Source organism: Eptesicus fuscus, chromosome 21 (genome assembly GCF_027574615.1).
Source record: "Eptesicus fuscus isolate TK198812 chromosome 21, DD_ASM_mEF_20220401, whole genome shotgun sequence".
Taxonomy (NCBI): Eukaryota; Metazoa; Chordata; class Mammalia; order Chiroptera; family Vespertilionidae; genus Eptesicus; species Eptesicus fuscus.
The window spans coordinates 45724641-45737816 of NC_072493.1; the positions used below are offsets into that span (position 1 = coordinate 45724641).

Here is a 13176-nt window from a genome sequence, read left to right on the forward strand (position 1 = left end):
ATTCCCTTCCATGTAAGGTTCTCCTAATTCACATGAGAGAATAGTTTTGGTGATGTTGTAAGAAATGTCCAAACCGGTGGAGAATTTTTCTAAGTTTATTTGACCCAAGTCAGTGACATTTGCCAGGTAGGAAAATAACAGCAGGTTGAGTAATGCTCGGGAGAAATGCAGTTTTGCTTCTTTTTTATACATTACACTCAAAGGAGAAGACCTCAGGGGGTTACATGAAATTCACTGCTGATAAATTAGGTGGGAGAGCTAAGAAAGGAAATCTCTGGGGTTGGATAAACAGTAAAAAAAAAATTAAAAGATAGACACAAATATATTTTTACAAGTTTATTGATTAGGTAACATTTAATATTTAACCAGAGAGCAATAATTGGCGATCTGTGATTTTCTATGTTGGGACATGGTGCTCTTAGGAGTCTGTGAAACAGAAATATTCCTGAAAATCCAAAAGTCTTGTTTTCACAGATGCAAAAGACAACAGACAGGCTCAATAAGGTAAAATTTGTCCTTTGCAAAAACAAACAAACAAAACAACAGGCTAGTACATAAATACCTTGGTGACTAGCTTTTACTTGGAAAGTTTTAACTTCAAAGCATCCTATATGGTTACTTTTAGCCTCTGAGTTTGCAAGATTGGCTATGCCATGCCAGGCTCCTGAGATTGCTTGGTTTACTGTGTGGGATCATTTTTGTCCACACTGGGGAGTTAGAGCCTGTGGGTTGAGGAGGAAATTCAATGAGTGGTTTATTATCTCAGGGACCCATTGCTGACATCCTCCTGAACACAATGGCCCCAGTATTGCTCCTGTCGCTTTATTTGGTCTCCTGGAAGTATTCACTCTTCAGGTCAATAAAGCCTTAGGTCCTTAATGACACTGAGGTATTTGTAAGGACAAGAAATAGGTATTTTTCTTTGCTATGGCCTTCCACAATTTATGAGAAGCACTTGCTAATTAAACCCCAAGATTTTTGGATCCTCCAATTCAAATAAACCCTCTGTTCAAACCGCTGAACAAGATAAACTCCTCTCGCCCTAGCCATTTTGGCTCAGTGGATAGAGCGTTGGCCTGTGGACTAAAGGGTCCCAGGTTCGATTCCGGCCAAGGGCACATGCCCGGTTTATGGGCTCGATCCCCCACAGTGGGGGACGTGCAGGAGGCAGCCAATTGATGGTTCTCTCTCATCATTGATGTTTCTGTCTCTCTAGCTCTCTCCCTTCCTCTCTGAAATCAATAAAAATATATATATTTTTTAAAAAAGTATTTATAAAATATAAAATAAAGAAGAAAAATAGTTAGAAAATGCAAAGTTCTCTAGTAAAATGGGAGTGTAAATCCATGGTTATAAAGAAAGTTGTGCTGAAACTGGTTTGGCTGAGTGGGTAGAGTGTCGGCCTGCAGACTGAAAGGTCCCAGGTTCGATTCCGGTCAAGGGCATGTACCTTGGGTGTGGGCACATCCCAGTAGGGGTGTGCAGGAGGCAGCTGATCAATGGTTTTAACTCTTTATCCCTCTCCTTTCCTCTCTGTAAAAAAATCAATAAAATAAATAAATAAATAAAAAGAAACTTGTATAGAACAGGGACAGATTAAATGAGGTAAGGAAGCAACTATGACAGATATAGTCAGTATTATGAGTGTAATGAGGGATTTCAGTTTCATGCACATGTCAAGATTTAAGAAACTCTATAGTTAACACATGTAATTTACTCATTACAGCTGTTAAAAAGTGGTTCAGGATAAAATAAATGTACATTCACCTATTTTGGAACAACAAGTTTGGCAACTTTATATTCAATCCAGGTACTTAATGCCCTCTGGGAAAGAGTCTCATCTCAGTGACACAAAAGGTAACAAACAATGAAAAACTTTCACCCAAACCACAAAATCCACATCCCTGGACTAAAGACAGCCTTTGTCTCCATCTTTGTTTTGCTGCTAGCACACCAATGGCTTTGATGAGGACTTCTGAGAAGCTACAGGAAGCCACAAAACATCCTGATTATAATCAATGACACTGACTGACCCACAGAAGATAAACATGCCTGGAGTCCCTCAGATCTGTGTCCACACAGCTCTTGCAGTCTTTCCCTCAAATTAATTCTTGTATGCACTGAGACCCAGTTCCGGGCGAGACCCTGGGGACCCAAGCTCATACGAGGGGAATCTGGACTGTAAGGCAGAAACTCAGGGAAGCGGCCAAAGGCAGGGGTCTAGAGGTATGTACAAATGCACGCAGAGAGGACGGACTGTTGAGTGTGCCTTGGGATTGCTCTAGCAGGAAGGAGATAAAAGCTCCAGACTGCACTGAGCCCCAGTTCCGGGCGAGAAGCTGGAAATCCAGATTCATTGGAGGAGAAACTGCATTGTCTGCAGCGGGCAAAACTCAAGGGTGCCTTTCTCTCAGAGGTGCTTGCAGCAAGTACCGAGCGACACTGAGACCCAGGAATCTCATAGAGAGGGGCTGACTAGAAGCCAAGGCTGTCAGCTTTACCATGAAACTCCACCCATCCAAGGCTTTTGCAATTTTGCAAGTCTTGTCGAATAAGGCTGTCTACCGGCGTAGACACAGCTAATCCTCACAGCCAATTGGCCTGGAGGCCAATTCCTCCCAGTGATGTCAACAACAATCAAGACTTAACTACAACAAGGCTGTACACACAGTCCACAAAGGGGTGCACCAAGAGTGTCCACCTCAGGTAGCGGGGGAGGCCGAGACACCTAGCACACAAAGCTACCCTACCAACTCAGAAAAGCAGTGAAAATGCGGAGACAAAAAAACAGGCTACAAACAAAAGAAATGGAGGAAAACAAACGACTGGATATAGAGTTCAAAACCACGGCTATACAGTTTTTCAAGTATTTCCTAGAAAAGGCCGATAAATTTAGCGAGACCCTCGAGGATATGAAAAAGGACCAACTAGAAATTTAACATACACTGGCTGCAATAAAAAATATACAGAGACCCAACAGCAGACTAGAAGAATGCAAGAATCAAGTCAAAGATTTGAAATACAAAGAGGCAAAAAATACTCACCGGAAAAGCAAAAAGAATCCAAAAATTTGAGGATAGTGCAAGAAGCCTCTGGGACAACTTCAAGCGTAACAACATCAGAATTATGGGGGTGCCGGAAGAAAAGAGAGAGCAAGATACTCAAATTCTATGTGAAGAAATAATGACTGAAAACTTCCCCCACCGGGTGAAAGAAATAGACTTACAAGTTCAGGAAGCGCATAAAACCCCAAACAAAAGGAATCCAAAGAGGACCACACCAAGACACGTCATAATTAAAATGCCAAGAGCAAAAGACAAAGAAAGAATATTAAAAGCAGCAAGAGGAAAAAAAATAACTTACCTGCAAGGGAGCACCAACAGGATTGTCAGCTGATTTCTCAATAGAAACTATGCAGGCCAGACAGGAGTGGCAAGAAATGTTCAAAGTGATGAATAGCAAGAACCTACAACCAAGATTACTCTAACCAGCAAAGCTATCATTCAGAATTGAAGGTCAGATAAAGAGCTTCACAGGTAAGAAAAATCTAAAGGAGTTCATCCAACACCAGACGAGTATTATATGAAATGCTGAAAGGTATTCATAAAGAAGAGGAAAAAGAAGAAAAAGGTAAAGATAAAAATTATGAACAACAAATACATATCTATCACCAAGTAAATCTAGCCGAAACCGGTTTGGCTCAGTGGATAGAGCGTCGGCCTGCGGACTCAAAGGTCCCAGGTTCGATTCCGGTCAAGGGCATGTACCTTGGTTGCGGGCACATCCCCAGTGGGAGTTGTGCAGGAGGCAGCTGATCGATGTTTCTCTCTCATCGATGTTTCTAACTCTCTATCCCTCTCTCTTCCTCTCTGTAAAAAATCAATAAAATATATTTTTTAAAAAAAACAAGTAAATCTAAAAATCAAGTGAATTTAAAATCTGATTAACATAATAATCTGGTAAATATAATATAATCAAGGGTATAGAAAGGGAGTCGACTGAGAATTCTCGGGCAGAAAGGGTGTGGGGGGTGCTGGAAGAGACTGGACAAAAATCATACACCTATGGATGAGGAAAGTCGGGGGGAGGTTAGGGCAGAGGGTGGGTTGGGAACCAGGTGGAGGGAAGCTATGGGGGGGGGAAGAGGAACAATTGTAATAATCTGAATTATAAAGATTTGTGTTTTTTTAAAAAAATATTAAAGAAGTCTTAGGAAAAAAAGCCTTCATTATTTTGCACAGAAAGAAACCGGAGACTGACAGTTCTCCATTGATGCTTAGACACTCAATAAATTCATCATTAGTATGGAGAGAGAGTGTGTCCATGAAAATAGCAATTCTTGAATATCGAGAGGAGATCCAAGATGGCGGTGTAGATAAACATCTGGGCTGCTGCCGTCCACAACAATTTCCAAAACTACAACTAAAAGATAGAACGTCTATCACCCAGAACCTCGGGAAAGCTGGCTGAACAGGACCTCTACAACTAGACCGAAAGAGACGGGCGCAATCAGGGCACAAACTCTAAAAAACTGAGGTACAGGGGAGCGCACGGGTGATACGAGCCGGCGGCAGAGCCCAGCTGGAGGTGGGCGTTGCTTTCTTCAATCTGAAGAGAGACAAGCCCCCAATCTCTCTGAAATCCAGATTCTGGGGAGAGACTGGGCTGTCTGCCATTGGGTCGGAGTGAGGATGGCTTACTAGCAGAGCTGCGTGCAGGTAGAATTGTTGGCTGCGCCGGGGCGAGAGACGGCAGGGACGCGGTTGCGGGTCGCGGTTGGAGGTGGCTCACTGCCAGCCATGGGTGTTTGCCACGCCATAGCCTAGTGACGCCCTGAGACTCCGCCATGCACAATCTGCAAACACATCCAAGCTCCTAGCAGTGGCTTTTGCATATGAATGGCCTTCTCTATTGCAGTTTAAACTAGTAAACTTGCAACCCGGTACAGACAGCTCCAAGGCCTACAAGCTCCAAGCAGGGAGGAGAGGACGGCAGTTCTCGCTGTAGCTCCTGCAGGGTAGCCTCAGACAACAGCTGAACTGCACCCCATTGGAGATTCAGAAGCCAAAGCACCTAGTGGTCAGTGTGAGGCACCAGATTTCAACTCCTCACATCCATAAGTGACACATACAGGAGGTGGACTCAGTGAGCACTAAAGCACCACTAAAACAAGCCCTGTACCACAAGCGTGTCTCCAGCGCAGCAGTGTTTCCATTATAGACACAGCAGGTCCTCACAGCCAATTGGCCTGGAGGTCAATTCCTCCCAGTGTACCAACAGCAATCAAGGCTTTTAACTACACCAAGACTTTCCACTCAGCCCATAAAGGGGTGTACCAAGAGCGACCACCTAGGGTGATTGAGGAAGCTGAGCTACCGCCCCCAATAGGTCACTGACCACACAAAGCCACTCCATCAACACAGGGAGGCAGCCAAAATGCGGAGACACCGAAGTTTGTCACGAATAGAAGAGATGGAGGAAAGTAAACTAATGGACAACACAATGTTCACAACCACATTTATAAGGTTACTCAAGAATCTTCTAAAAACTGCTGAGAAACTTGAAGAGACCTTCAAGGACCTTAATGAGAATACCAAAAAAAATGGAAAAGGACCATTCAGAAATTATGCATACACTCTCTGAAATAAAGAATATATAGAAACTCAACTGTATATCACCGTACCCGAAGAGTCAAACCAAAGAGCTGGAATATGAGGAAGCAAAAAACATCCAACCAGAGAGGCAGAAAGAAAGAAGAATCCAAAAGTGTGAGGATAGCATAAGGAGCCTCTGGGACAGCTTTAAGCGTACTAACATCTGAATTTTTGGGATGCCAGAAGAAGAGAGAGAGAACAAGATACTGAAAACCTATTTGAAGAAATAATGAAAAGAAAACTTCCCCCACCTGGTGAAAGAAATAGACTTACAAGTTCAGGAAACGCACAGAACCCCAAACAAGAGGAATCCAAAGAGGACCACACCAAGATACATCATATTAAAATGCCAAGGGCAAAAGACAAAGAGAGAATCTTGAAAGCAGCAAGAGAAAAACAGTTAGTTACCTACAAGGGAGTACCCATACGACTGTCAGCTGATTTCTCAACAGAAATTATGCAGGCCAGATGGGAGTGGCAAGAAATATTCAAAGTGATGAACAGCAAGAAGCTACAACCAAGATTACTCTACCCAGCAAAGCTATCTTTCAAAATTGAAGGTCAGACTAAGAGCTTCACAGACAAGAAAAAGCTAAAGGAGTTCATCACCACCAAACCAGGATTACATGAAATGCTAAAGGGTATTCTTTAAGAAGAGGAAGAAGAAGAAAAAGGTAAAGGTAAAAATTATGAACAACAAGAAGATATAAAATACATACCTACCAACAAGTGAATCTAAAAATCAAGTGAATAAAAAATCTGAAGAACAAAATGGACTGGTGAATATAATAGAATCAGGGACATAGAAAGGGAGGGGATGGACAATTATCAGAAGGAAGGGGGCCTAAGGGGTGCAGGAAGAGATTGGACAAATATCTTCCACCTATGGATGAAGACAGTGGCGGGGGGTAAGGGCATGGGGTGGGGTGGGGAATCAGGTGGAGGGGAGTTGGGAGGGGGGGGAAGAGGAACACCTGTAATAATCTGAACAATAAATATTTATTAAAAAAAAAAGAAAATAGCAATTCTTCTGAAACATTATGTTTAATGGGGCCAACACTTACACCAGTCCTATATGGCAACTCATTACAAAAAAACAAGTAAGAAATAAGGGCTCAGGTATTCCTATTTTTCTTCAACAAATTAGACAACAGAGTTAGCTTCCCTGGGCACATGCGGATGGTGATTGAGGCCATCTGTAGGGACCTTGTAGGTGGTTCAGGTGAAATACCTTCAGCAATAGAAATATGCACTGACATAGATTTGGCAGGACATCTCTGTATGTCAGAAAGTGCAACATAATTACATAGTGTTCCAACATAAAAACAAACACAACAGCCAAAACACTATTGGGAACTTTACATAATATAGGTGATTAAATGTATGAGATACAATTCAGAAAAGTGAGGATTCACAAATTTTCTTGTACTACTGTAAATCCTACTAAGAAACATTTCATACACATCTAAGAAATTTTTCACATTTTTACTATTATGCGGAGACCAAATTTAGAAATTTGGCAGAGAAATACCTCACATTAATTGCAGTCATAATGGCTTTCTCCAGTGTGAACTCTGATGATATTGGAGATCACGGCTACTTGTATAAGATTTTCCAATTTCACTACATTTATATGGCTTTTCTCCTGTATGAACGCTCTGATGTTGATGAAGGATGTTAGCAGTAAAAGATTTCCCCCATTCATAGCATTGATAAGGCTTTTCTCCTGTATGAAGTCTGTGATGATAACAAAGATCACTGCTCTAGATGAAAGACTTCCCACATTCACTGCATTAATAAGGCTTTTCCCCAGTGTGAACTCTCTGATGATATTGGAGACCATTGCTACTTCTAAAAGATTTCCCACATTCACTGCAAGTATAAGGCTTTTCTCCCGTATGAAGTCTCTGATGATAACGAAGGGCAGTTGAATGGGTAAAAGATTTCCCACATTCACTGCATTGATACGGTTTTTCTCCAGTGTGAACTTTCTGATGATATTGCAGAGCATTGCTCCCTGTAAAAGATTTTCCACATTCACTGCATTTATAAGGCTTTTCTCCAGTGTGAACTCTCTGATGATATTGGAGAGAGTTGCTCCCAGTAAAAGATTTTCCACATTCACTGCACTTATAAGGCTTTTCTCCAGTGTGAACTCTCTGATGGTATAGGAGACCTTTGTTCTGTGTAAAAGATTTTCCACATTCACTACATTTATATGGCTTTTCTCCCATATGAACTCTCTGATGATAACGAAGGGCAGCTGAATGGGTAAAACATTTCCCACATTCACTGCATTTATAAGGCTTTTCTCCACTGTGAACGCTTTGATGATATTGGAGACCATTGATCCCTGCAAAAGATTTTCCACATTCACTGCATTTATAAGGCTTTTCTCCAGTGTGAATTCTCTGATGATATAGGAGACCTTTGCTCTGTTTAAAAGATTTTCCACATTCACTGCATTTATAAGGCTTTTCTCCAGTGTGTACTCTCTGATGATATAGGAGACCTTTGCTCTGTGTAAAAGATTTTCCACATTCACTGCATTTATAAGGCTTTTCTCCAGTGTGTACTCTCTGATGATATTGGAGATCACTGCTCCCTGCAAAAGATTTTCCACATTCACTGCATTTATAAGGCTTTTCTCCAGTGTGAACTCTTTGATGATATTGGAGAGTATTGCTCCCTGTAAAAGATTTTCCACATTCATAGCATTTATAAGGCTTTTCTCCAGTGTGAACTCTCTGATGATATCGAAGACCACTGCTCCCTGCAAAAGATTTTCCACATTCAATGCATTTATAAGGCTTTTCTCCAGTGTGACCTCTCTGTTGATAATGAAAGCTAGATAATTTAGTAAAATATTTTCCAGATTCACAAGACACAAAACACCGACTTCCAAGATGGACACCTTTTTCCTGAAGAAGCATATGGGTGCAACTAAGGTCTTTCTTACATTCTTTTCTACTGAAATTATATTTAATCCTTTGAAACGTCATCCCACACGTCGACAATGCAGTTGGCCTGTCCCTGGTCTGAGTAGCCTTTAGATGGAGAGGTCCTGACCCAGTAAGGGAACCCTGCCCAACCTCCCCGCATGTGAAACAATTCTGGGACACACTAAAATTGGAGTTATTTGTGAGTGAGATCCTTTCCACACCTCTAATAAAAGCCTTCTCTCTCACATGCTGCTGGTGAAATTTTACTCTGAAAAAGAATCGTTTTGCACATGCCCCACATCTCAACAGTATCTGTCCGTGTTGTATTCCCTGCAGCTCCATCACGTGGAAAATGTTTCCCAAGACGACCCCACAGCTCTCGCAGGGGTGGCTCTTCTGAGAAGACAAGGCTACCTTGGGATTCCTTGCCTGTGACACTCTTACAGAAACCTTCTGTTCAGTCGGGGCCTCCACATTCTCTGCTCCACAGCAGCAACCTGAACAAAAATAAACGTAGGTGAAGTGTATGTTGTCCTGATAAAAACAGAATATGTTCACAACATATGTTGATCTGCCATGACTGGACATGATTCCATACAATTATTTTCAAGACAAGTAAGTCAGACTCTCAGGAAATGGCTGTTATATATAACATGGCCCAAAAGGTCCCTGGATGATGAAAATCTCACCAAGGGAGGACAGAAGCATAGGCTGGGACAAAAAGAAGACAGGCAGGGTCTACTCGTTATTACTCCACAAATGGCTTCCTTGTAGGATCTTTCATGCTGGCGATGTGATTCTGTGCAGAATAATTTCAATGTGTTCAAACCCATAAACTATCAATCATATTAGAGCACGTGATGTTCAGCGTCAATATAACACGTGTGCACTCTAAGGCTCTGCAGGCATGGAGCAACATTGGAGTGCAGTAAAGCGATATGTGTGAGAGGTAGAGGTGCAAAGTTTAGAGAGGTTAAGGTTATCATTGCGCTGGGAGTCAGTAGAATGAGCACTATTAAGACTGAGTCGTACCCAAAGTGTCAACATTAAGCAAGAAGAAGTCGAATTGGGTGAGGAGTGGGCAATGGTAACAAAATATTGTTGAACAAAATGGGTTCCCAGTTATGAAAGTAACAAAGCCCAGGCATGAATACCGCCCCCAGAGTCCTTCACCAAGGCAAGATTCCCTATGGGTCTATCCTGACATTGATAAAGTCATGTTTCTCCTGTGATGCAGAAAGGATTCTGCCTCTTACATTCCAGTTGAGCCACTGCATGGGATAAATGATGCCAATCTTAAAAGAAAAACTAAAAAGATGGATGGTTAGCACTATGGTAGAACAACAAAGCACAAATGAGATCACAGACAAAAGACCTATGAGAGTTATAGCAGCGAGATGGCAGAATCAGAGATAGAGAATCTTTTCCCATCCCAGAGTAAGTAGACAGTCATCAATGAGAAAAACATCCCATAGGAAATGGGAATAAGAATACCATGAAGATAAAAAGTCATACAGAATACCAAATAAGGAGAACTGCATAGAAAGGATGACAGGAAACTGGATGAGCAAACACATTTGAAGATATCTAAGGTCAAAATCAAGGGTTAATAAAAAATAAATAAATCAAGGGTCCGCCCTAGCTGGTTTGCTCTGTGGATAGAGGGTCAGCCTGTGGACTGAAAAGTCCTAGGTTCCATTCAAGGGCACATGCCATTTGTGGTGGGTTCATTCCCAATAGGGGGCATAAAGGAGGCAGCTCATCAGTGATACGCTCTCATCATTAATGTCTCGCACACTCTCTCTCTCTCCCCTTTCCTCTCATAAATCAATAAAAAGGTATTTAAAAAAATTTTTTTAGCCCTAGCTGGTTTTGCTCAGTAGATAGAGCATTGGCTTGGGGACGGAAAGGACCCAAGTTCGATTCCTCTCAAGGGCACATGACCAGGTTGTGGGTTCGGTCCCCAAAGGGGGCGTGCAGGAGGCAGCCAATCAATGATTCTCTCTGATTATTGATGTTTCTGTCTCTCTCACCCTCTCTTCCTCTCTGAAATCAATAAAAATAAATTTTATAAAAAATAAAATAAAGGGTCAGCGTAGCCACTATCAGCCACTGTGCTTCTGTTCTCATTGATCTTAGTGGTCTGTTCTCCAAAAAACTGAAAAAAAATTTTTAATATATATTTTATTGATTTTTTTACAGAGAGGAAGGGAGAAGAACAGATAGTTAGAAACATTGATGAGAGAGAAACATCAATCAGCTGTCTCCTGCACACCTCCTACTGGGATGTGCTTGCAACCAATTGATGTTTCTCTCCAACCTTTCTCTCTCTCTCTCTCTCTCTCTCTCTCTCTCTTCTCTCTCTCTCTCTGTTTTTCTCTCTCTCAATTTCTCTAACTTTCTATGTAAAAGGAATAACAAATAAATACATAAGAATTTCAGGGTAGCCGAAACCGGTTTGGCTCAGTGGATAGAGCGTCGGCCTGCGCACTGAAGGGTCCCGGGTTCGATTCCAGTCAAGGGCATGTACTTTGCTTGTGGGCACATCCCCAGTGGCAGGAGGGGGGGGGGTGCAGGAGGCAGCTGATTGATGTTTCTCTATCTCTCTATCTCTCTCCCTTCCTCTCTGTAAAAAAATCAATAAAATATATTAAAAAAAAAAAAAAAGAATTTCAGGGTAGCCAAAAAGAGAAGTGATCTGAAAAAACTCTAGAGACAAATAACAAAACAATCTACCAAAGCTTATATATAACATTCAGAAAACGTAATTATAAGGGGAAATTTTATAGAGATAAATGCCTACATTGTCACAAAAATCTCCAAATACCTAACATGGCACCACAGGAAACAAGAAACACAGCAGGAAAGTAAATCCAAAGGTTCCAAAGGAAAGAAACCATAAGTATTAGAACAAACATAAGTAAAACGGAGACAAGACAAAAGAAAGGAATACCTAAAAGGTATATTTTATAAAAAGATATAATAATGTGCAAGCCTTTAGTTACACTAAAGCAAAAACAAACTAAAAACAACCAAAAACCAAGCCTGAAATAAGTTCAAAAACAAATGAATGATAAGACATGACAGCTGTCACTAAGAACCACAATGCATCATAAGAGACTTTGATGTTACCAGATGACATGACCCTCCATAGAGAAATTTCTCAAGATCCCACTATGAGCTCCTGAAATTAATAAATTCAGAGCCCTGGCCAGATGGCTCAGTTTTAGAGCGAGTGGTTCCGATGCACCAAGGTTGTGGGTTTGATCCCCCTTGAGGGCACATGTAGGGGACAGCCAATGAATGCATACATGGGTAGAACAGCACATCAATGCTTCACTCTCTTTCTTTCTCCTTCTCCCTTCCTGTCTCTAAAATCAATAATAAATGCTGCCTGGTATGTCTCACTGATTGAGCACTGACGCATGAACTAGGAGGTCACAATGGGATTCCTTGTTAGGACACTCATACTGGTTGGGAGCTCAATCACCAGTGGGGGTCGTGCAGGAGGCAAATGATCAAAGACTCTCATCATCGATTTTTCTGACTCTGTCTCATCATTGATGTTTTTATCTCTCTCTCCTCTTCCTCTTGGAAATAAAAAAATACATATATTTAAATAAATAATTAATTAATTAATGTAAAGAATAGAGCCCTAGCCAGTGTGAATCACTGATGGGAGTGCTGGCTTGTGCACTGGAGCACCAGGGTTCGATTCCCAATCAAGGGCAGGTACCTGGATTGCAGGTCCGATTCCCGCTCTCATATGGGAGGAAACCAATCGATGTTTCTCTCTCTCTCTCTCTCTCTCTCTCTCTCTCTGTGTGTCTCCCACTCTCTCTCTAAAAAAACAATCAATGGAAAACATATCCTCACTATTCGGGTGAAGATAAAAAAGATTAACGAATTAAATTCAGAAAAGTTACAGGATGCAAAATAAACATACATACATTAGTTCCATTTCTACACACTAACAATAAATTCTTTGATAGAAAAATAAAGGAAGTAATTGAATTTACAAAGTATTAAAAACAATTAAAATCTGCAAGAAGAAATTCAACCAAAATGTGAAACATCTGTATATTGAATACTAGAAGACAGAGGTGAAAGGAATGCAAAAAAAAACACAAATCAATTGAAAGACAACCTGTGTTCATGGATTGAGAAATGAAACATGGTGGAGATAGCAACAGTACACAAGGCAAACTACAGATTAAATGCAATCCCAACAACTCCAATGGTATTTTACAAAGAAATGAGTAGAGAATCTGGAAACGGAATCAGAAGACCTCCATTAACAAAAGCAATCTTGAGCGAGAAAAAAGCTGGTGGCATCACACTTCTTGATTTGAATTTATTACAAAGAGAAAGCAACCAAACAGTGTGTTCCTAGATTAACACAAACATAGATCAACAGAACAGAACAGAAAACACAGAAATAAACCCAGGCACAGACGTTTAAGTAATCTCTGACAAAGCTGCAAGACACAGAAGGAAGGAAAGATAGTTTCTTCAATGAATGGTGCTGCTGAAAATCAATACTTACATGTAAACACAATTCTGGACACCACTGATAAAAT

At 41.1% G+C, this 13176-nt stretch overlaps 2 protein-coding genes across 2 annotated transcripts in view; one reads left to right on the forward strand and one right to left on the reverse strand.

The window, feature by feature from the left end:
- Positions 1-13176, forward strand: part of LOC129147526 (zinc finger protein 665-like) — a 331685-nt gene that overhangs the window by 246022 nt on the left and 72487 nt on the right.
- Positions 7207-13176, reverse strand: part of LOC103297711 (zinc finger protein 271-like) — a 32657-nt gene continuing 26687 nt past the window's right edge. Inside the window, exon 4 of the mRNA XM_054710545.1 lies at positions 7207-8427. Within this exon, the coding sequence (XP_054566520.1) occupies positions 7448-8427 (980 nt within the window). The 3' untranslated portion in view covers positions 7207-7447. The remainder of the gene's footprint in view (positions 8428-13176) is intronic.